At 41.2% G+C, this 26097-nt stretch overlaps 1 protein-coding gene across 1 annotated transcript in view; it reads right to left on the bottom strand.

Annotated features, from left to right (window-relative positions):
- The window catches only part of WDR37 (WD repeat domain 37), a 75000-nt gene that overhangs the window by 17447 nt on the left and 31456 nt on the right, over window positions 1-26097 (bottom strand). Inside the window, exon 8 of the mRNA XM_044295556.1 lies at window positions 25481-25622. Within this exon, the coding sequence (XP_044151491.1) occupies window positions 25481-25622 (142 nt within the window). The remainder of the gene's footprint in view (window positions 1-25480; window positions 25623-26097) is intronic.

Genomic DNA, 26097 nt, shown 5'->3' with positions numbered 1-26097 from the left:
AGGTGACAGAAAAAACCCTGGTTTAGCTATATAGCTTGCGGATTAGACACCTCTGCAAACAGAAATGTGCATACGGTTTAGGATGAAATTTAGCCTACTTAGAGTGGTTAGGGGAAGAAGAAAAAAACAGCACATTTTCTGTACGAGAACGATCACATTAATTCAGGTTTGTCAGCTTATCCTTCCAGTGCATTTGATTTCCTGACACATGCCGTAGCAGGGGTCATGCACATCTATTTCTGCGAATTTTGTAATTTTAATTTAAAATGTCAGTTGTTTCTGTCATTTCCCCGGTGCTGGGGGAATTTGATTTCATGTTCCATTCAGTCTGCTGATTAGAGATTAGCACTATCCAGGTCACAAAGGCCCAATATACGCAAGCCCTCTTAATTTAAATTGACATCAAATTAGGTTCTAATTAGGAGCTGACCATACTGCATTAATGAGACAAAGTTGCTTAATGTAATTTCAGAGTGCGGCAACATCCCCCCACATAAAACGATATGACACCTAAAGACTCCCATCTCCCTTTAACCCTATCTGTGTATGCATTATACGGATTTGTCTGGCCGCCTGTTAAAAATAGCTGCTATAATTAGCTTATCTTTCTTTACTTCTGCCGTGGCAAGGTTTCGATAAACTAAAATACTGCAGAACCTGTCATCTGCATTGCATTGGCATACTGGAGCCAGTGCCAGTAGTGAAATGATAAAAAAAAATACTGAAAACTTGACTTTGTTAACTTCGTTCTTATGGCTTTCTCTACAATTCTTAAAGGCACATGAATGTTAAAACAAAACAGGAAAAAAAGGAGGTAAAAAGATAAAATACCACTAACATTTACCATAAAATCCTCCAACATTAATAATATTAGGTTTCTAAGTGTACTTCAAAGTAAAAAGACTTAAGAGTTGTCTCATCTTAGACATTGGTGGCATAAATATAGAATAGAGCGGGGACCTGAAAATATCTCCCAGCTTGGTCCCCTGAAAAAAAAAAAGCAAAGGGGAGCACCCTAGAATAAGTGTTCCAAAAATAGCCAAGCAAGTGCACTTGGCTCTTTTTAGAAGTTCCATAGAAATGCAAGGTGCACTGTGCAAGCGAGGCCACCATCTAACCGGCAGTCCCATAGAAACTAATGGAGGGCAGAAGCGCATGTGTGGCTGCTCTCCACTCACTTCGGGGGTCCCGTTCTGGAGACCTTTGGGATCCGCACATATCTGACATGGGTGGCGTATACTAGTGATATGCCACCAATGTCTAACATGAGACAACTGCTTTAAAGGCGTTTCCAGGATTTTTAGACTGATGGCCCATCCTCAGGAAGGGCCATCAATATCCGATTGGCAGGTGTCATAAGGCCCAGCACCCCACTGACCAGCTGTTCCCACATATCACCAAAAATAGGCAACAGAACTACAGCTGGTTTGTATAGTGGATGGAGCTGGTAACTACTCCCATTCAAGTACTGCAGTAATCAACTTCACCCACCACATAGTGGAAGAAGCTGCGAAGTTCCCATGCTAGAGCTACTTCCAAACGGCTGATGGGTGAGGGTTCGGAGAGCTGGGCCACAAACATTCAACAAAATGTCTTCATCTGGTTGAGCTCAGTCTGTTTGGGCCCTATTGTACAGGTGGTTGATGATAAAACAGGTTATCCAAGTGGACATCATCAGAGGTCAACTCATCCATCATTCTGAACAATGTGCAGGAACAATTGCTATCAACAAGGTGAAGCCAGAGTATCTGTTCTCTGAGCATGCCCAGAACACCATTGTACTGACTGGTATTTTGGGAAATGTAGTGCAAGCAGCATACCATGGAGCACAAGACCAGTCACACGAGTTCCTTCTTCAGGCTGACTGGACTGGAAAAAGAGCTCAGTGTAGTGGATTTTAACTAGCTGTAAACCGCTTACAGGAAATTGACTTTAATTAAGCTGTAAAGCATTAGACGATAGATAATATATATGAAAAAATAGTAACTCCGATTTACGTTCAATTTGGGTTGAAGTAAAGAAAAATTAAATGTTGCAGTTCCAATGAAAGGTCTCAAATGTGAATTTATTAAGATCAATAACTTCTGAAATTTGGGGCTATTTATTGCACTGGTTACTTGGCTCCTGGAATGTGTCCTAATCCACCCAAGAACGAGCTCCTCTCATTGTCTCCTAAAATCCACAAATGCTCTCTCCCAAATGAAGCCAGAAATTGTTGGTAGAAGGCCCTAAGACTGCTGAAAATACTTCACTGGGTGCTGAACCAGATCTGCTCCAAAGTGTCCCATATTGTAAATTAGCTGGCGATGATCTCAATCCAATCAAGCATCTGTGGGATGATATGAAAGTGAACCATTCATCAGCATGCACTGTAGATGCGGTGTCTGGGGAGGCCGAAGCATTCAGTTGACGTCACACTCCTGTGACCACCCCAGCCTTCTTTACCATCAAATCTAATGTTACCGAAACGCAAAAATGCTTGTAGGTTCAGAGCTGGACTATGGGGCCTTACTGCTCCACATTCAACTATTACTACTTATTTTAGAGAAAAAGCTGTAACAGATGTAAAAACTAATAGACAAATCCTTCATTACAAGCATGATTAGAATGGCAGATAAGACAGGATCCACCGTTCACAATAGGTGATTGTCAAAGCTCATCTATTCTTTCCTTGCACAGGTCACAGAGCATGTCTAGAAGAATGGCTCATAGACACAATGGTCAGGAGGAGACTTCACTGATTTCTATGGGAGAGTTTTCAAGGCATGCTCTGTGACCTGTGCAGAGGTTATTGTAAGAATATATAAGCTTTGACAATCACCTATTGTGAATGCTGGATCCTGTCTTATCTATACATAGAGGTGATATCATTACAGGCAGGATTAGAATGACAGATAAGCAGATAACTGCAGCAAAGTGATCTGTACAGACCAAGAAGTGGCACCTATCATTAGGCTTAGCGGCAAGTGCGAAAACTGCTGGATCTGATGTTTTTTTTTTCTTTTCTTTGTTTAAATATAAATATTGACATGGAAAATTAAAACATCAAAATTCTTAAAAAATATGTGGAGCCTCATTCACACGTCAGTGTTTCACATACGTGTGCTGTATGTGTTCTCCGCGGACAGCACAGGTCCCCGTTAATTTGAATGTGTGTATTCACACATCAGTGTTTTCAGCACGGATGCATGTCCTATCTTGGTCAGTGTTCCTGGATCCCTCACGCCCATTATAGTCAAGGGGTCCGTGAAAACCACGGATGCCATCCGTGTTTCACGGATCATTAGGAAGAGATTCTTTGAAAATGACTTTTCAGTGGTTCAGCGTCAGTGAAAAACAGATGCAACACGGACAGCAAAAAACGGACACACTGACCCAATACGGATCCTTCACGGACAGTTTGGTGGATGAATCACTGACCACCTGCTGAATGAGGCTTAAAAATGGGATTTAAACAATAACTCATTTTCTGAAGACACATTCCCTTTAAATGTATCATGAAATTAAATGGTTTGTACCTCACTGCGCCAGAATAAAACTTTTTCCTATTTCTGTCCTTGCATCTCCCAGTCATTAACACCGCGCCCCCCCCCCCCCCACCCCCCACCACCACCACCACCACCACCACGCTGTCTTGCTGTCTTCTTCGGACTTAATCTGCAGTTTCAGAATACATGTTGCGTTGCTGAAGTCCAACCTACAATTTCCAGCATGTCTTGTTACACCCTTCCCCCATCTTTGTCACTGTGTGCACTCCGGACACAGTACTGCTATGAAATCTCTAGAGCGCACGCACCAGACAGAGGATGCGGCACATGAGAATAGAAAGTGAAGTTCACAGAGCCATGGACACATTGGCCACATGGCAGGTCATATGATTCTACAGGGATTCATATCATATGGACTTGAAGGCATGCACCCAGAGACACAGAGGGGACGGTTTACAGACAGCGCTGCAGGAATGTGTTGCTGGGAACATGGCAGAATTCAAAAACAGGATACATTAGTAAAGTCTAATGAAGATATATGCGTGTAACTATATTTCTAAGCGGCCAACCCCTTTAACCCCTTAAGGACCTCCGCTGTACATGTACGGCGGAAGTCCGGTCTTTAAACATGGTGCACGCTTGCACGTGCAGCGAGTGCCATAGCCGCCAGGTTTCTGCTATTTTAAATAGCAGTTACCCGCAGCACATGTATGTGATCAGCCATAAGGATGATCGCATACATTTTCCCCTTCAAATAGTCACATTTGATTTGACCAGTGCAGAATCCACACGATTCCACTCTGATAACAGCGTTCCCCGGCTGAGATCAGGGAGCCTGTTACATTGCTAAAATAGCCCAAAGCCTCAAGCAGACTTTGGAGTCTATTTCTGTAATATACCAATACAGGACACTAGGTGGCAGCATTGTGGTATATTGTAAATGGAGTGTTTAATGATGGCTAAATAGTCATCAATGAACACAATGGGCTATTGTGTAATCTATTGATTGCCAGTTATTGTTACCCAAGGTGACTTAAAAAAAAAAGTAAAAGTAATAAAAAAAAAATAAGTTAGTTTTTACAAAAAAATATAAATAAATAAAAAATATAAAAAGTTCGAATCACCCCCCCCTTTTAAAAATACTTAAAAAAATAAATAAAAATTTAAACATCATGGGCATCGCTGTGTGCGAAAATGCCCATACAATTAAAATATAACAATATTAATGGCATACGGCAAATGGTGTAACAGGAAAAAAAATAAACTGCCAATTCGCCATTTTTTGTCACTTCAACTACCTAATAATTTTTTATTAAAAAGTGATCAAAAAGTCGCACACACTTCAAATTGGTATCACTGAAAAAGTACAGATTGTCCCGCAAAAATTAGCCCTCACACAGCCCCGTACACAACTACAAAAAAGTTATAGGGGTCGGAATCTGATTATAAATGATAATTTTTTCCCTCAAAAAGGTTTACATTTTTTCTTTCAGTATTAAGTAAGAAAAATTATACAACTGTGGTATCGTCATAACCGTACTGATCTGGAGAATGAAGATAACAGGTCAATTTTACCGCATAGTGTACAAAAAAATAAAAAAGCCTTTATCAGAATTGTGTTTTTTCACAATTCTGCCCAATTTTTTCCGCTTCCTACTACATGGTATGCAACTGTAAATTGTGCCATTAGGAAGTACAACTTGGCCCGCAAAAAATAAGCCCTCATAACGCTATGTGAATGGAAAAAAATAAAAAATAAAAAATTAGGACTATGAGAAGGCGGGGAGTGACAAACAAAAACGCAAAAAAGGAAAATCTCAGGGTCTTAAAGGGTTAAATGATACGGCTACTTGATATGACAGAGGGATTAACCAAGTAAAAAATGATCTCTGCACAAATTGAGAGAAGGCAGCGACACAGAAAATAAAACTGTGCAAAATATATTTCTGTAATTGTTATTTTACTCCAAAGGCTTCTCTGGCAAGCTCCACACAGGAAACATATGAGAGAACATTGCTTTCAGTAAAAATCTTACTCACTCCATGAATAATGAGAATGCAAATTAGAGTAATTAATGAGAAAATTAACCACCATAAATGTATTATATTGCCAATATTTGTGCATCCGGTCCTGCGCTCCGTCTCTGCTATCCCAATTGTTCTGTCTCTGTATTTTGCTATGGAAAGGTTATAGCTAAATTATATCGTTTTACATCGCTCTTCCCTTCTTCTCTAACCATTTCAGTGCAAGTCGAGACAGAAACACACGTGCCGCAGACATGTATTATCGCAGTTTTTTTTTGCTGTTGTGCAAAAAGTAAGATAGAGTTTCACAGCTATAACAGGCCACAAAGTAAAAAATAAAGCAATGCCACAAGAGTCATAAAATATATAATAAAATATATATATATATATATATATATATATATATATATATATATATATATATATATATATATATATATATATATATATATATTTATTTTTTTAAATAAAGATAAAGCTGTATATCCCTCATACCGGTGATCAGATGACACAATGGCCCAGATTTGATAATGTGTCTGCACAAGAAAATCTGTCAAAAAAATAAATAAATCTAGGGTTTGTACACTTTTTTCTGACATGCCTTACAAGGGGGTAGAGCTTAGAGAAAAGGGGTTGGGACTTCGAGGGAACGGGTGGGGCCTAAGATGTGTCATTTTAGGTCAAAATTGTGCCATAATTCCGGGGTAAAAATCGGTCTTAAAAGTAAGCCAATTAATAGTTGGTTTAAAATCAGGTTTATCTTCCAGCCTGAGCTACTGTGATACATCTGTTACAGGTCTAGACATCCTAAGTTTATAGCATCTATAGAAATTGTAAATTTGGGCCAATGTTGTTCGGATAACTCCCCTTCCCCCAATTGCCACTGGGAATGGTTGCAACTCCATGTAGTCCCAGTATAAATGTTCACACATTCACCCTATCAATTCTATTATACGTAGGTCACCTTCACACATGGCTCTTCTGTTCCCAATCCCAAGGAATCCTTCTTTTACCCCAGGGATGAGCGATCTGGTTTTCTTTCGCCAGAATCAAGCAGGCCAGGTTTCATTCAGATTGGCTCCTGGTTACCTGTCGGCGCCCTAAACACGATTTCGGAACCTTGCCCACTAGGTTTCTGGAGAGCTAATCAACGTTGCCACTTTCCTGTCTCTTTGCCATACCCAATGTCTTTTTCTTGGGCTAGGACCCCACTGGAGTCCCTCTGCTCTGGTTCTGCTCCAGTGGGACACACACTTTCCTTAATTGGCCACAAGTCCCACAGAAACCCTTAGAGAGAAGGGCACACAGTCTGAAGTGGTATTATTTTCACTTACATTACCATTGATTTTAATATCACTCTTGACAAAGCTTGATGGCAGTCACCTTTATATACAAGCTCTTGTTTTCTCTTCTATAAGGGCATGTCCACATGGGATGGGTTACGGTAGAATTTTTGTATGATCCTTAAACAAGGGATCAAACCATGTTGTCTACAATGCTCCACATCTTTAAATTTAGTCTAGGGGCAAAAGAATGATAAGACATGACTCGTGGTATTTGAGTCTTCCTCTTCCACCACCTTTTATTAGCAAAAACCTGCTTGTCACCCTCACAACCTAAAAGTACAAATGAGCAATAGGATTGTGACACATGGACGTACTTATTCTCATAGTATGCATCTGGATGCAATTAGGATACTCTAGTGAGGGAAACCCCAAGCAAAGGAATTCCTTTGGCTAGATACATGACGTCCCCTCTGTAGCCATCTAGTTTTATACCAAATATTGCAACCTAGGTATATGCAAGAGTTAAGTAAAGTATGTTTCGTTAATCCCACTATAGGGGCTTCTGTGGATTTTCGACAAAGTGCCAGCAAAACAGGTGAGATTACAAGTAATCCTATCCACATGTTGCAGGTGGAAAAAAATATAAAGATTTGCAGGGTACACTGACCCATGACGTGGATTTATAAATATCACCAATTTACGCTGTGGATTTCCACTGTGGATATCACCTGTTACATGCATAAACTGAAATCCCCCAAAATCCGCAGTAAATTTGCAGTAAATGCTCAGTTGAATTCCCACCTTTACGTGGCTGTACCCTAAATGCTTCTAGGCAGTGAAATCCACAGCCGAAACGCTGAAGATTTTAAATCCGCCCCACAGGTCAAGTTACATGTGGATTCCATTACAGAAACGTTCAGCAGCGTGCGAAAGAGGATTTTTCTGAAATGTCATCCACCTTGCTGCTAACTACCTTTAAAAGGGTTTTCCCATCTTGCTCTTTCGTCCTCCCCTGCAGCCGGCTCTGCTGTTCACTTCCAGGACTCCTGCTTCTAAGGCTGGGCGGGCTTAGGCAGTTTGAGTGAAGCCCGGCCACGCCCATTTCTGACCTCACACACCTTGCGTGCTCGTTCATGTGTCTCCTATGGCCACCGCTTCTCTCCCGAATCCCTGGGCCGTGCTTGCGCAGAAGACTTTTTTTTCACCCAGCCAGCCGCTCATTGCAGTCTTGAAAGCTCTCGCTGCCGCGCATGCGCAAAGCTCATTTCTTTAGTGCCGCGCTGCATACAGGGCACTGAAGAAATAAGCCTTGCGTATAAGCGGCAGCGTGAGCTCTCGGGACTGCAATGAGGCCCATGAATTCGGTAGGCGAGCAGTGGCCGTATCTATAGGATATCATATGACAACAATGAGGTAGGAGGGAAAGAATTTTATCAAGAAGGCTGGGAATTTGCCAATACAATATATTTACAAAAATGATCACTGCACATCATTAACAGATTAAACAGTGATCATTGTGATGGGACTACCCCTTTAAACACTGCTGAACTCCGCACTCAATTCCGCCATTTGTGGCCGTAACCTTAGGGCGGATACACATTTTCTTTCTTTGGGATCATCTTGTGAACCCTTTCCGTACATTCGGTTCAGCCGCCATTTAGAGATCACTTTGGGTTAGAGAGAGGTTAAACGACTCCCAGCTAAATTAGTCATTAAAGAAGGCATCAATGGCAGACCACTGAACCGCGTCTTAATGGACTGCTATAAGGCATTAGGATTTTAATAACTCACAGGTATGACAGGTACCACAGAGCATTGGGGAGAACAGGCTGTGCCAAGAGTATAGGCTTGAGACACTAAGCAGTAGGTCTCATGGGGAGTTTGGTGCGATGCTACTATCCTCCGGAAAATGTAAAAAAAAAAAGATCCAGACTCTGCCAAACCCCAGCAAAACTCATTTATCTTGTCGTAGGGAGCAGCCGAGCATGTACTTCCAGCTGACAGCGTGGCACTTTCTCACCACACACCACTGCCCGAACTGGAACATTCTGCTCCCTCCGTGGGTCTCAATCAACGGAAATACTGTGATGCTAGCACTCCTCATTAGGACTAACAGCTGTCTCCCAAGTCACACAGAGACCGCAAACTGTTTTGCATAACAATCTGCTGAAATTTCACACACACAGGGAAAAAAATATGATGTGAAGGATGCTGGACCATGAAATGCTGATGCAGTATGATCTAAGTTGGCATCATGTTTTAAATTAACCGTGGGCTTTCCGGAAGCCTTGAAGAAGACGCCGTCAGTATCAAACGAGATATCAGACTGGATAAGTACGCGGACAGAAGCTTCGGAGATATCCAAAAACTGTCATATACAACGCAAGCAGTGCCAGAGGGGAACACCACCATGTTACCGCCTGTTACTAATACTCTCGGCTAGGTACTGCTTGAAGACTCGGCGCTCGTGTGGACTTTTATTATATGTCACTTCTAATCTACAGTTTTGTTCACAACTATCCAAATCTCTTTACCTTCATAGTATCGTCCACGAGATTATAGAGCTCAGAAAAAGTTATGGTACAGCCCCTGCTATAACTAGTGACAAGTAAACCAAAAATTGTAGTGAATTTTAAGCATGTGGGTCAATTAACACAACATATTTGCACAATTTGCAATTTGTCGTCATCTGTATTACTTCAGGTAGGTCTTACATCCGGGCCAGATTCCAAAGCACTTTGGGGAAATTTATCAAGCCCTGTACTCCAAAATTCTTATTTTCAAAAATGGCTAAAATAGAGTTTTGCTACTTTTTGGGCTTATTTCAACAACAATTTTGGGACATTTTATATTTTTACATGGTTCACTTCAATTTAGAAACATAGATGTGAAGTGGGTAGGGTTAGCATGTCGAGCTTATTTTATGCATATTTATCAACTGCGAATTTATAAAAAGTGTCAAAAATTGACGCATGTTTTCCCCTGTAAAGGGGTGGCAGAGATTGGAGTAACTTCACAAGACAAAACTGCTAGGCTTCAAGATGCACTAGATTTATCCAACATTGTGCAACATTTGATAAATTTGGAGAAAATTATTCAGACTAACTATGAAAATTCCCCTTCTGATAAATAATCCCCCCCCCCCCCCCCCCACACCTTCTTTTTGGAGCAACATTCCATAAAAAAAAAAAAAGTTTATAAAAAAAAATATAAATAGTAAGACCCCATATCTGCTGGAATGGGACCCTGGGCTGTGGTAACCCAGCATGCCTACTACCCTTTGAATGGAGCTGTGCTTCTGGCTCAGTTCTTAGGCTGGGTTCACACCTGAGCGTTTTACAGCGCGTTCCTACGCGCTGTAAAACGCTCAACAAGGAGAAACCAATGCTTCCCTATGGGAATGGTTCTCACCTGGGCGTTTTACAGCGCGTACGAACGCGCTGTAAAACGCCCGACGCTCAAAAAAGTACATGAGCGACTTTGGGGCGTCTTGTCGCGCGTTCCCGTACATAGACTTCCGGGAACGCGCGACAATGGGCGTTCGCATACTACTGGAGCCGCGTAGGTGAGACGCCGGAGAATCGCGCATACACAGCGCTCAGGTCAGGACGCTCAGGTCTGAACCCAGCCTTAGGGGAAGCTCTGGTACCATCAGCTGATCGGTGAGGGTACAGGGTGCCAGACCCCAACCGATCTGATACTAATGACTTAGGCTGATAATAGGTCATCAATGTCATTAGACCGGAAAACCCCTTTAAGTGCACGGACACACTGTACAAAAAGGTGATTAACATTCCAAGCGTGACCAAAAAAGATTTCATCAGGATACTCAGAACGTTGTACAAATTTAAAATTATGATTTTCTACAGTACAGCTGTCAACCATGGTAAATGAAGCAGGATATGGGGGCTTTTACTGCAATATAAAATGTATGCAAAAGTATAACTAAACAGATCACTAGTCAGACCGCACGTGGAGTATTGGGTACAATTTTGGGCGCCTGTGCACAAGACAGACATAGCAGAGCTGGAGAGGGCAACTAAAGTAATAAATGGAATGGGTGGACTACAGGACCCAGAAAGATTATGAAAATTACAGCTATTTCGTTCAGAAAAAAAGACAGAGGAGGGGGGACCTAATATACAAGTATAAATATATCAGGGGTCAGTGCAGAGAGCTCTCCCATGACCCATTTATCCCCAGGACTGTGACTGTGACGAGGGGACATCCTCTGCGTCTAGAGGAACAAAGGTTTCTACACAAACATAGAAGAGGATTCTTTACAGTAAGAGCAGGAGGTGGTGATGGTGAATTCACTAAAAGAGTTCAAGAGGGGCCTGGATGCTTGTTTTGTGTACAATGACATTACATATTAAAGTTACTAGATCAATGGAGAAGGGTCGTAAATCCAGGCAGTTATTACGATTAGCAAATATTGAGTTTGGAAGAATTTTTTTCCCTACGATGAGAAAATATGACAATTTACTATCAGTTATGTTAATTTATTTGCAACGTTATATAATTATAGATATTGGGAATCATTTACTAAAGATCGGCGTTTCACACACCATTCTTAGTGGGGGGAAAAAAAAAAAAAAAACTTGCTGGAAGAAGATTAGACCAATTTATTAAAAGGTGTATGGTTCTTAAAAAATAAGAATCTGTCGCACCATCTGGTCTCCGTGTGCCAGAAACTGAAATCTACTCCAGCTAGAAGCATAGTAAATGTGTCGAGCAGTGGTGGCTTCTCCCCCTAACATTGAGCTCCGCCAACCTTTTAAGAGCGGCTGTAAATCTAAAAACAGTCAACAACTTTTTGCACAAAATGCCTTTGCACAAAATTTTGCTACTTTGTTACACCAAAAACCTGGTGTAAGGCCTTGGTAAATGATTATTATTAGGTGACTTTGTTGAAGTCTGGGAACAGGAACCACCACTGATTTAAGGCCACTTTCACACTAGCGGCAAGGAACTCCGGCAGGCTGTTCTGGCGGGGGAACAGCCTGTCAGATCTGTGCTGCCGCTAGTGCACGCTCCGGCCCCATTGACATGTCTTAGTTTTATTCTGAACGCCTCTCTGCATGTTTGCCGTGCTGCTGCCGAAACGCCGGCTCGCCCCTATTGACAAAGGCTACTGCGTAGCCGAAATGTCGTACTTTGTGTGTGTGTGCTACCAATAAATGATTCCGGACAGAAGTCATTTTCTTTTTTTTTGTAAATTCTCTTTTTATTCATTTTCATATTAAAATTAATGTATCACAAGAGGAGGACACCTCGGGACGCAGCCCAAGAGAGTTACCTCCATAAGACATGTGTGATACAATAGAAAACACATTAAGTGCTATAAAGGTAAACATGAAATATGTAACAGAAAGGCACCAAGGAAAATCGAATGGCAAGTATACAATGCCAGCATATGTCAGGCGCTATCCGGACGTTCCTTTGGTAAAGGTGCAGCCTAGTAACCAATTAACTTCAGGTAGTACGCAGGTAAAAGGGAGAGACCAGGTCAGGTGGGGAAGGGAAGCCGGGGAAAGTAAGGAGGGAGGGGAGGGAAGAAGTCATTTTCTGACAACCATACATTTTATTTTTCTCTCAGTGGAGCTTTAACATTGGTTCTATTTCGGGGTACATATGACTTTTTGATAGCTTTTTATTTAGCTTTTTGGTAAGCAGGATTTATAAAAAAAAAAAAAAAAAAAAAAAAAAGGCAGCAACTACCATGACGATGTTTTCCTTTGCTGGATTCAAACCCAGCACCCGAGCGCTGCAAGGCAACAGTGCTAACCACTGAGCCACCATGCTGCCCCTGGTCACACAGTCATTGCTTACCATTTATAGTGAAGCCATGACAGCTATGGCGGGGATCTATGTTTAAATGGATCCCATGAATTCTGACAGATTCCACTAATAGGGTCAATTAAGTTTGCAGTATTTTGGTGGTACGGTGATGGAGGGATCCAGATATCAGAATAATTGTTAGGAGTAGGCAACCCCTCCCTTTACATTCTATCATCGAGTCCTAACCTAGTCCATGTTTCCTTTCCAAAGCCTGGCCAGCAGATTGCAGCCATAAAATCAGTAAGATGGAACAACTTTACAGAGACCAGAGACCCCATCATAAAACGTGAAGATGTCATGTACCAGCGTTATACAGACCAGAACCGTTCGAGGGGGAAAAGGTAGTGTCCTTTCCAGTCGAGGTCCCACATGAAACCCCCATCTTGCAATATACTGTACATCAAAGAAATACATGGCCTAATCCATATTTGGTCCACGTGCTTCCTCCTGAGAACTCAGGCCATGTATTTGCTTCCATAGTATTAAAATCAAATAGATTTCAGGGAGCAATTAGATAACTCCAGCCATCCTGCCATTACCTCCGCCATGTTTGGTACGCAAGTGTGTGGGACATTAGGACAGAGTGGATGGAGGTAATATGAAATTGCTAGGATGCATACCCGAAAAGATATTACAATACAAAGATTTCGAGGCAAACCTGGTGTACAGAAGATGTCAAACACTGGGTCGTAAAAGGTCATTACCATACTCACTGGCCAACTCTGACATCACAGATGGGTGGTCTACAGACCCTTTTTAACACCTGTATGGAGAAAAGCAAACGGTCATTTCTTTGGGGATCGCTAGCTTGATGGACTGACCGATATTTCTGCTTCCCCAGGCAACCGGACTTAACCGTCACATAACGTATTAAGTTCTGTTTTTATCAATTTTCCAAACTGTTATTTTGTATATGTCCGTATATTTTGTGTTGCATGGTCTATGATAACCCCATTGTTTGTACGCCCTGTGCTTTTTTTTTCCCCCATGACCCTAGAAGATGTGTTACTTATATTGATTTGTTAACCCTGTGAATGCTAGCAGTTGTAGGTGTTATCTAATGCAAGGTGTCTCGTCAGCCTGATATGACGAGTGCTGGCAGCTAAGATTGATTAGTTTTGGATGAGCGAGTGCTGACAGAGGGAGGTCCAGTGTACCCTGCAGGCACCCATCCTGAATCTAAGTCTCTGATACTGACAGATGGCAAGAACTGTGTTGAAAAGATATGGGAACCTGGGGTGAAAGCACAAAAAGGCAAAAGTGAACATAACCATACTAAAGGATTTATAATAAAGAAAAAAAAACTTATAGAAAGTCTGCAACCATTCCGGGTTTCTACCAAAATCACTATTTGACCAAATCCACAAAAGAGTTAAACTGTAACTTTATCTGCTCTCTATCAGGAAATAAAGCTTAAGCAGTTATCCCAATGAAGAACAAGATTAAGATTCTGTATAAATTCCCATCAGCGAAATGAATTGAGTTTCCGTACCTAATGATTCACCGCCTGCCCATTTCCAATGGCACTTAAGGTGGATGTCATGAAAGGCACCTTATAAATGATGGGCACAAAATACCTGTTCGAAGCGTAGAAGTGATCAGGGATATGTGGATTTTGCTCATCTATGGCAAGCAATTCTATCTCTGACAGCCACACAGATTTCAAAATGTCTCATAAAATAAATGAGTTGTGACAAAAATTCTAATGGAAAAATGAATGTTTTGCATTTAAGTGCTGGCAAGTAAAAAGCAGATGGCAAAAAAGGGGGAAGGCGTCAAATTAAGTCAAATCAAGTTAGAGAAATAGATGTATATTAAAAGAGACTGTGTGGAAATGAATAATTAAAGGGGAAATCCAATAAAGATGGAGCCGCCTATTGTAATCACTTCTTATAAAGTCCTTCAAAATGGCTGCCTTAAAGAGGACCTTGCAGCTTTCCTGAAGAAATCATTCTGAAGCCTCTCTTTTCAGAGCTCTGCATTGCACCATTCCTCTATTACTCTTCTTGGAAATGTACCAATAAACTGACTCCCAGGCATTACTATCCCCCTTGTCAATAGGGTGGGCCCCACTCTATCTGACGCTGTCGAATCAGTGCTGACAGTGTCAGACGGTGTAGGGACCCATTCTATTTAAAAGGCGGATGGTAACAGCCAAGAGTCACTTCATTTGTACATTTCCAGGAAGAATAACAGAGGGATGACGCAATGCTTAGAGTAAAGGAAGGATGCTGCAGAATTTTATGAAGAATGCCAATATTTACTAAGCCAGACATGTCAGGAGAGCATAGACGTCCTCTTTAATAAATGCTTTAACCAAAAAGTAAAACTGGTCACGTATCAGTAAATCAGAAATCACCATTAGGATCCTACACTCACGAATTTGGTCTGCCATTTTTTTTGCCATTAAAAACTGATTATTTTTTTGGGTTCGTTTTATTTTGCACGTCAGGAGTTTTAATGACTGTTATTATTCAGCCTTTTTCTCATCAGAAATATTTGAACCGTCTTTTTTGTTCAGGCTTTTTCCCTCCTATAAAAGAAGGGAAAAGAACATCATCGCTTTAACATGCTGCGAAAAAAGGTGCACCACCAATGAGGACAGGTGAGGCTATCGCCTCAGGCAGCACCAGGTAGGGGCGAGTGGGGGCAGTGGGGGGTCCATGGGCAATGAGCGCTTAATTTTCGCCTCGGACAGCAGAAAGGCTAGGTGCACCCCTGATCAAGAAACGCATAAGTTGGGAAAACCATGTGTGAATCCAGCTGTACAAGAAGCGTATGCCTACACTTTGTCAATAAGGAACAGTGCTAATTGGGTGTTGTCAAAGGGAATGGTAACATCAAATTGTGAATGTATTCATATATTTCATACATGCAGAATTTGTATTTTATGAGGGTACTTTCACACTTGCGTTAAAGTTTTCGGGTATTGAGTTCCGTCACAGGGGGCTCAACACCGGAAGAGTTTTATCCTAATGCATGCTGCGGTATTTTCTCCGGCCACTTGCTAGTGTGCGGTATTGCGGCTGTGTTACAATATCATACAAAGCTGAGTGACTACAGTGGCGCAGTCTTTTGTTTTATCTTACACAACCTTTATCATTTTTATAAATTATTTTATCCATACTTTAGCGACAGTTCATTGAAGGGGTTGTGCCAAGTTTTGAAGTTAGAGGATGATTTCTAAACTTGGCACAGCCCTTTTAAAATTGCAGGAATATCTGCCTTTCTGTATAGTCTTTGGCCTGGAAAATCTCACACAAAAAGAAAGAACATAAAAAATTATGCCTGCCTGACAACCTCTGAAGAAAAACAAAAAGGATCTCCCTACGCCAGCTGTACCCCTCTTGGCCGGCAGCCCATCCTGTATTTGGCGCACATCTTTTTCTGTTACGTCACTAGATCTCTATCACATCTATCACAGTGTACACTACGATCCCTGCACCTTTTCATACTTCTGTGTCCACTGTTGCAGAACTTTAAATGATTTAATGTATTTGTGGCAAAACTTCCTTCAAAAGGAAAATCCCACTTGTGCATATTTACTACTTTCCACATACAACATCGACAAAGCGTTGAACATCTCTGCAGATGCTTTACTTATCTCTTCCCCTAAAATAAATAAATGATATTTCCTCATCTCCCTAGTTCTGTCTCTTTGTTGACATGCAGTTGCAGAACTGTGGGTGTGTGTAACAATCTCTGAGGTTACTCGTGTATGTGTGGGACTACAAGTCCCAGTTGTACAGTACAATGACATTGCTGATATACACAGGATACTTCCTGTTCTTGTGCAATGCTCTGCAGACAGTAGAGGAGTACAGAGTCAAGGACTCTTCCAGTCTGTCAGCTCTGTGTCTGCAGGGTGAGGCGTAAGGGGAGATCCTGTGCACAGCATTGGTGTTCTCACTGCCTGGAGAACAGGAAACCCTGCAGCTGCTCAGTACCGGAGGCAGAGCCTTCAACCCTAAGTCTGTACTGCTGATGGTAGAAGGGGTTAAACTTTGCTGAAGAGAGACACAGTGGGAGGGGAGACACAGGGCAGACAGCTCAGCCAGCAGGTGGGGCAGGGAGCGTGGCCAGCAGATCGGCAGCGCAGGGGACGTGGCTTGTCGCTCCAACCAGCACAGCCTTCACAGTGACGTTCTGTGCACAGAGGCAGACCTGCTCCCTCGGGCTTGTGCAGCTGAAGGGGTTAAGAATCCTAGCAGAGAGTAGACGGCAGTGAAAGGGGGCGTGGCCAGCACAGTGACGTCTCGTTTCGACCTTTATCAGAGCAGGGAGAGAAGCTGACATCACAGGTCATGTGACCTTCAGTGAAGTCTGAGAAACCAGCCCCTGGAGATAAAGTGAGTTAATTGGAAAGCTGTTATATTTGCTTAGTTAGGAACATAGAAAGAACAAAAAAAATAACTCGGATAACCCCTTTAAGGAGGACCTGTCGGCACAAAATTTTATGCAATCTGAAAGCACCATGTTCTAGAGCAGGAGGAGCTGAGCAGATTGACATATATTTTGTGGGAAAAAGATTCAGTAAAACTTGTATCTGAGAAGGCCGCAGCACTCACAGCAGCGCCAGTGCCTTCTCTCTTCTGATCGGGGTGGGGGGTTAGAGGTCCTCTGGATGGGTCATTAGTTATAAAATCTTGGATACCCTTTTAACCCCTCAGTGACCTGCCTGTTTTGTACCTTAGTGACCAAGCATTTATTAATTTTTTTCTCAGATTCCAACAGCTACAACTTTTTCTGTTGACTCAGGACAATGAGGTCAGTACTCCAGGTAAAAGTTAGGATTATTTAATGAATGTACCAGTGGTAAATAAAATAAAATATAATACCATTAAAACCTATACATAAAAGTAATTAAACAAAATATTAAACAAAATATGTCATTTAAGAAGATTCATGACCTGACTATGAAAAATCCATAATAGCAATATGCTGCTAGCGAGACGCTATTTTGCTATAATTTTCTGTCACATGCTTGTTTTCCGCAGGACAAGTTGTAGGTTTTTAAAAGGGTTTTCTATGCGTTTTTTTTTTTTTACTGATGACCTATCCTCTAGACTATCTGAGTAGGCGGACATGCACATTACTATACCGATGAAACCTTCAATGACCGGGCCATTTTGCAACTTTGTGACTAGACTGGTTTTTGAAAATCTGACGTGTCACTTTATGTGGTAATAACTTTTAAATGCTTTTACTTATACAAGCCATTCTGAGACAGTTTTTTGTGACACATTGTACTTCATGTTAGTGGTAAATGTGAGAGTCGATATAAAAACCTTTATTAAAAAAAAATAATCTTAAATTTACTGAAAAATGTAGAAAAAATTAGCAATTTTCTAAATTTGAATTTCTCCCCCTTTTAAGGCAGATACTGATACCTCACAAAATAGTTACTACTTTCCTTTTTTTATATATGTCTACTCTACGTTGGCATCATTTTAAAAATGTCATTTTTTAGGACATTAGAAGGCTTAGAATTTTAGAAACAAATTCTAAACATTTTTAAGAAATTTTTAAAGAAAAATTCCAAAACCCACTTTTTAAGGACCAGTTCAGTTGTAAAGTCACTTTGTGAAGCTTACATGGTGCAAACCACCCATAAATGACCCCATTTTAGAAACTACACCCCTCAAGGTATTCAAAACTTATTTTACAAAGTTTGTTATGCCTTTAGGTGTTCCACAAGAATTAAAGTAAAATGGACACTTTTTGGGCAGATTTTCCAATTTAATCAATTTTTTCCAGTAACGCAGCAAGGGTTAACAGCCAAACTAAAATCAATATCTATTACCCCAATTCTGCAGTTCACACAACCATCCTATATGTGGTTGTATACTGCTGTATAGGCGCACAGCAAGGCTCAGGAGGAAAGGAACATCATATGGTTTTTGGAGGGCAGATTTTGCTGGACTGGTTTTTAGACACCATATGACATTTGAATGCAGCCCCCTGATGCAGCCCTACAGGAGAAATTACCCCATTTTGGAAACCACTGGATAAGGTGACAGTTTTATTGGTACCATTTTGGGATACATATGATTTATTATTTGTCTTTTTACAATGTACACCTGACCGGTAAGATCATGCGATATTTTTATAGAGCAGGTATTTACAGATGCAGCGATACCGAATATGTCTATATTTTTTCATCTATTTTAGTTTTAAACAAATCAAGTTTTTAGGTCTCCATTTTGTGGGCAATTGTCTCATGTAGGGGCTCATTTTTTGTGGGATGAGGTGACGGTTTGGTACTATTTTGGGGTATATATGATCACTTTTTATTTATTTTACAATTTTTTGGGAAGTTAAGTGGGCAAAATTACAATTCCATCATAGTTTGTTTATTTTTATTGCGTTTACTATGCAGGAAAAGTAATGTGATCCTTTTACAAAATAACACTCAATTGTGACAAAAGTTCTTTAAGGGGCTCAAGAAACAACAAACCTAAAAAGGTAGCAGGAAATGGAGGGAAAAAAAATAAAAAATAAAAAAATTATAGATTTCGTGACTGCCCAATCTCAGTTGAGGAGAAACAGGCAGAAGTCTTCTGCTGCAACAAGCTGCCTTTTAGCAAGGGACAGAGTTGGCCAAGTCCGAACCCTCCGAAATTTACTAGAACTAGAGATGAGGACAAGAAATAGATGACGTGGATACCTTTTGGAAAATATTTCCCACTATGGTTTGTAATATGGAACAGAGCTGGAGCCAGTCAAAAGTCATATCAAAAGTTGATTTAGTGTTGCTAGTGTTTTTTTTTTTACTTTCTGTCCCTTTAAGCTTAAACTCCAGATTTCAACACAAAGAACTTTTTTGTAAAAACAATATATATATATATATATTTTATATATATATATATATATATATATATATATATATATATATATATATATATATATATATATATATATATATATATATATATATATATACATACATACATACATACATACATACATACACACACACACACCGTATATTTGTTTTGTAGACTCCAAGGAAATAAACCCAGACAAGCCAGTGCACTGGATTTAAGGAATACAAAATGACATGAGGGAGATTTGTCTCCGAGCTCTACAGGCTAAAAATAACAAGGGATACATGCCTTAACCTTTGACACTGAACACCCCTGTGTCTTGTAAAAGCACTGGAGCCTAGCGGTACCTTGATCCTCCCCAAATCCACAACACAGTTTGTTTTCATTAATAGGTGTACATAAAGGCAAGTCTTCCCAAACCCAAGGAAGCACTGCACCCTTAGCAGTACAGAGAAATGTTGAAAATGTCTAACCCATTTAAGAGGGCGAGCTCCAACTGAAAGTGTTACAGTGCCATCTGCTGGACAAGAAAAAAAATGACATAAGCCTGACAATTTTTTGCCTTTGCAAAGTCATAAATATTGGCACGTTATTTTAATGGATCCATTATATTCTTTTTTTTTTTTTTTGTTTTATTTAAAGACTTGCCGCCTCAGTAAACAATGCGCCAGATCATATATTAATAGACTAGTTAATGGGCCAACACAAGACAGATTGAAGGCTTGTTAAAATTTGTGCCTACGTCCGCAGCGTACTGCCGCTCGGGTCTTATCGCACAGCTCCAGACACTCTTAAGAAAAGCTCTTTATTAAGATATAGGAGCAATGGAAATTATGAAAAGGCAAGCCGAGCATTCACACAGTCCATAGAAGTCATATTTCAGCTGGAAATCTCCATTCAGATAGCCCACTCAAACTCAAAAGTATTACTCAGACCCAAGTAATAAGCTTACAGGTTTATAAATTGGAATCTCTACAGGACAGCTTTAAAATCCAAATTTATTACAGACTGAAATAACGGCCATAGGCGAGTTTAAGAAACTGGCTTAATGTACATGAAAAGGTATATGGAAATGAGCAAGATTAGAGGGGGAAAAAAATATATATAAAAAAAAATTAAAAAAAATATTAAAAAAAGGTTTTTAAGGTCATGTTGAACTTTCACATATCAAAAGGTATATAACGTATTGACCAAAAATAGCCGGCCTGTCGGCAAATATGACACAGGACATCAGGCGTTTTAACAAGGCTCTACGACATTTCACTTACTGAAATTCGTACAAACATGACATCGGAACCATTTAAAAATGAGGTCCTTCACTTGTCAGTCTTCAATGGTGTAGACCGGGAGCTTGCTATCAAACACGCTCAGCCGTATAGTTTACCGTATGCGGTGTACAATAATCTTACTGTATGCAAATCATGCATGGCTCGTTCGTGGAGAAAGCACCATACATAAAGATCTATGCAGGGGACTTGTCCACTCCGTATGTATATCTGTGTGTACAGCAAATACTCACATACTCTCGTTTAAAGGGCGTTCTGCCATGACGGACAATGAAAAAATGAAAATCAGATATCATATAGTACTTGACAATCTCTTTCAAAGACGCTAAAACCAGCCCTGTACCTCACATGGATCCTGAGATCTCCCCATTAATTGCTCAATTGTTCTGCTAGATTTATTGCAGGCTGGCAGCTCAGGGGTGTGTCCCTTCTCAGGGGCATGTACTTTCTGCTGGACCACTTTCTCTGTAACTGCCACAGCTTCTAACAGAAACAGTTGAAGATTTAAACTCGGTGAGGTGGACAAGAAATAAAAAAAGAACAAACAGCAGGTGGCGCTATACAGATACAGGTTATTGAATAGCTCAGGGGCTATACTAAATTTCTAATTACATGCAATTACAAAAGTATTCAGATCCAGGTGCTGGTTTGAAAAATGTAAATGTGACCACTACAGGTGAAATCTTATATAACATGGCAGCCATTCAAACAATTGGCCATCTGCGTGAAACAGTATACGAGCAGGCCGAATCCACCAGATACTTTGGCTCATTGGGGGGGGAGATTCCAAACAGGGGACCCCCTCTACAAGATCCACGCCATAACAGAGCACATGGAAAGGACCATCTTAGTGTGACAACTCCTTTCGAGTCATGTGAATAGGGAATAAGTTAAAAACTTTGTACAACCAGGACTATTTTTAAAGACAGAGAAAATAAGAGGACTACTATAGTGCTGCAAGAGATTCATTGTACTGCCATGGATGTATTTCACATAGCCAGATGTCAGTTCTGTAAGTGTGAATTTCAATAACAACCTACACGCTAAAAAAGATATCCAATTATGACTTCACAACTCTAAATTCAACAGCATCAGTTTTATATCCCATAATCCATTCCAACTTTCCATAAAAGACAGGGCAATGAAACAACATGCTGAGATATTGTGGAAAGTAGAACTTCATCAAAAACGAAAACGTCAAAGGGGTTGTCTCATCACAGACAATGGGGGGCATATCGGTGGAATATGCCCCCATTGTCTCATCAGCGTGAGGACCCGCACCTATATCAGGAATGGAGCCCCACAAAGTGGTGGCTGGAGGACTACGGTGCGGCCACCACCAAGCGCTCTCCCCGTAGAAGTGAATGGGGTCGGCAGCCACATAGAAAATTAATGGAGGGCAGCTGCGCATGCGCAGTGGGCACTCCACCACTTTCAGGGCTCCGTTCTCGATACAGGTGTGGGTCCCAGCGGTGGGACCGCAACTATAAGACTAGGATATGGACCCATTATCTGTGATGGGACATCGCCTTTAATGTTGGTAAAGTTGCCAATAAGCATGGAGTCAGAGACACAGCTGTACAGGAGAAAAGACCCCCCTCACATCTCACGTGCAAAGCTCCAGGAAAGAAAGGAGTTGCAGGGATTTTTATTCAAATAAAACAAGTGGACATAATTCTCTAAGATGAGACGCCAACTGCTGCAGAACATCCTGTCACATAGAAGCCAAGAATACTAAAACTAAATATATTATATTATATATATATATATATATATATATATATATATATATATATATATATATATATATATATATATATATATATATATATATATATATATATATATATATATATATACACACACACACACACACACACACATATACATACACACTGGATATAAAAGGTCTACACACCCCTGTTTAAAGGTTAAAGGGGTTGTCCCGGTTCAAAGCTGAACCCGGACATACCCTTATTTTCACCCCGGCAGCCCCCCTGAGCCTAGCATCGGAGCATCTCATGCTCCGATGCGCTCCAGTGCCCTGCGCTAGATCGCGCAGGGCACGGGCTCTTTTGTTTTCAATAACACACTGCCGGGCGGTAACTTCCGCCCGGCAGTGTGTTCGGTGACGTCACCGGCTCTGAGGGGCGGGCTTTAGCTCTGCCCTAGCCGTTTTACTGGCTAGGGCAGAGCCAAATCCCGCCCATCAGTGCCGGTGACGTCACCGGGGTTCCTGTCAGCCCCATAGAGAGCCCCGGTACGTCACCGGAACTCAGAAAAATGCCTTTGCCCTGTGCGATTTAGCGCAGGGCAAAGGAGAGCATCGGAGCATGAACTGCTCCGATGCTCATGTCAGGGGGGCTGCCTGGGTGAAAATGGAGGTCTGTCCAGGTTCAGCTCTGAACCTGGACAACCCCTTTAAATGTCAGGTTTCTGTGATATAAAAAAAAAATAAAAAAAATTTAAAAGACAAAGATAAATCATTTCAGAACTTTTTCCACCTTCAATGTGACCTATAAACTGTACAACTCAATTGAAAAACAAACTGAAATCTTTTAGGTGGAGGGAAGAAAAAATCTAAATATAAAATAATATGGTTGCATAAGTGTGCACACCCTTAAACTAATACTTTTTTGAAGCACCTTTTGATTTTATTATAGCACTCTATACTTTTTGGGTAGGAGTCTATCGGCATGGCACATTTTGACTTGGCAAGATTTGCCCACTCTTCTTCCTCTTCTTTGCAAAAACACTCCAAATCTGTCAGATTGCGAGGGCATCTCCTGTGCACAGCCCTCTTCACATCACCCCACAGATTTTCAATCGGATTCAGGTCTGGGCTCTGGCTGGGCCATTCCAAAACTTTACTCTTCTTCTGGTGAAGCCATTCCTTTGTTGGTTTGGATGCATGCTTTGGGTCGTTGTCATGCTGAAAGATGAAGTTCCTCTTCATGTTCAGCTTTCTAGCAGAAGCCTGAAGGTTTTGTGCCAATATTGACTGGTATTTGGAACTGTTCACAATTCCCTCTAGCTTAACTAAGGCCCCAGTTCCAGCTGAAGAAAAACAGCCCCTTGGCATGATGCTGCCACCACCATGCTTCACTGTGGGTATGGTGTTCTTTTGGTGATGTGCAGTGTTGTTTTTGGGCCAAACATATGTTTTGGAATTATGGCCAAAAAGTTCAACCTTGGTTTCATCAGACCAGAACACCTTTTCCCACATGCTTTTGGGAGACTTCAGATGTGTTTTTGCAAAATGTAGCCTGGCTTGGATGTTTTTCTTCGTCTTGCCACTCTACCCCATAGACAAGACATATGAAGAATACGGGAGATGTACCACACAGCCAGTACTTGCCAGATATTCCTGCAGCTCCTTTAATGTTGCTGTAGGCCTCTTGGTAGCCTCCCAGACCAGTTTTCTTCTTGTCTTTTCATAAATTTTAGAGGGACGTCCAGTTCTTGGTAATGTCACTGTTGTGCCATATTTTCTCCACTTGATGATGACTGTCTTCACTGTGTTCCATGGTATATCTAATGCCTTGGAAATTCTTTTGCACCCTTCTCCTGACTGATACCTTTTAACAATGAGATCCCTCTGATGCTTTGGAAGCTCTCTGCGGACCATGGCTTTTGCTGTGGGATGTGACTAAGAACATGTCAGGAAAGACCAACTAGAGCAGCTGAACTTTATTTGGGGTTAATCAGAGGCTCTTTAAATTATGGCAGGTGTATGCTGACTCCTATTTAACATGACTTTGAATGTGATTGCTTAATTCTGAACACAGCTACATCCCCAGTTATAAGAGGGTGTGCACACTTATGCAACCACATTATTTTTTTTATATATTTTTTTGTTTTCTTCCCTCCACCTAAAAGATTTCAATTAGTTTTTCAATTGAGTGGTGCAGATATTAATTGAAGATCTCGGCCGAAATCCCGTGCGTCGCGCCAGATCTTCAAGAAAGATGGCAGCGGCCGGTCCGTCGCGAGCAAATGGACCAAATTCTGGTTAGATTAAGCTCCTATCCACAGGATAAAGGATAACTATTGGATCGGTGGGGTCCTACCACTGGGACGGGGGCCCCGTGCGCTCTGCAACCTCCCCTGAAATAAACAGAGCGGTCGGTCGGACATGCGCTTGGCCACTCCACTTATTTCTATGGGCGTTCCGGAGATAGCCAAGTACAGCACTCCACTATCTCTGGAATTGCCATAGAAATAAATGGAGTAGCCACAAACATGTGCGTCCGGCCACTCCATTTATTTCAGGGGGGCTGCAGGGGGTACAGGGCCGCAACCTCCTTCCAGCTTACTAAGCACATCACTGTCCATTGGAAAGCGGCTGTGCTTCATATCGCAGCTCAGCCCAATAGATTTAAATAGTCTGAACTGTGCCAAGGCCATGTGTCAATGAATGTGACGCCAATGGTCTCAAACAGCTGATCCCGAGAGGAAGCCCCTAACCAATTTGACATTGATAACCTATATTGAGGATCATTAATATCTGAATCTCGGAAAAACCCTTTTGAGACCAATAAGCTTTTTTTTTTTTCCACCATTAGGATCGAAAGCTCTATCAATTAGATAGCCATCAATGTCTGATTGGTGAGCGTCCAACTTCCGAGATTCAAACCAATGTCTGAAAGTAACGGGCCAGTCTGATAACTCCTAGGCATGAACTTTATAGGTCAGGTAGGTGGTGCATACATGGAAGCTTGTACTTACTCAGTGTGGCCCTGGAAAACATTCACAGAATGTATGGAGGGGTCTCTAAAATCCCACAGTCGGAAGGTTGTGTCACGGGAAGAAGTCACTACGAGACGCTGTGTGGGATGTGTGCAGCAGTGGGTTAATTCCTGGTCATGACCTGAAAGGAGAAAAGCAATCATTTAAACTAAGACAAAACATGACAAATACCTGCATGTCTACAGAGAAATAAAATATGGGCATAATGTGCCCTATGGGGATAACATACAACCTTTTTTTTTTTTTTTTTTACTCAAAGCAACCTTTATTAATTCGCAGATCTGCATATGATATCTATTTCTGGTAAGTACTTGCACTCCCCATGTAATAACAATTCTGCTGCATCTATTCTTAGGACTATGTTGTACTTTTTGTTTCTTATCCCTGCTAGAAGCTATGAATGAATTACTAGTGGTTTGAAATCAAAGTCCAGCTTGGCGTTACCAGTTGGAGGGATGTCTGATACTGGCAGCACCGATTGTATAATGTCGGACTGGTGAAGAAAACACTCCCAACTAGTAATGCCCAGCTGGACCTTCATTGCAAACTGCAAGTAATTATTTCACAACTTCTAGTAGGAATAATATAAAAATTGT

This window comes from Bufo gargarizans, chromosome 5, assembly GCF_014858855.1.
Source record: "Bufo gargarizans isolate SCDJY-AF-19 chromosome 5, ASM1485885v1, whole genome shotgun sequence".
Lineage (NCBI taxonomy): Eukaryota > Metazoa > Chordata > Amphibia > Anura > Bufonidae > Bufo > Bufo gargarizans.
This window is presented reverse-complemented; position numbering and strand designations above follow the sequence as displayed.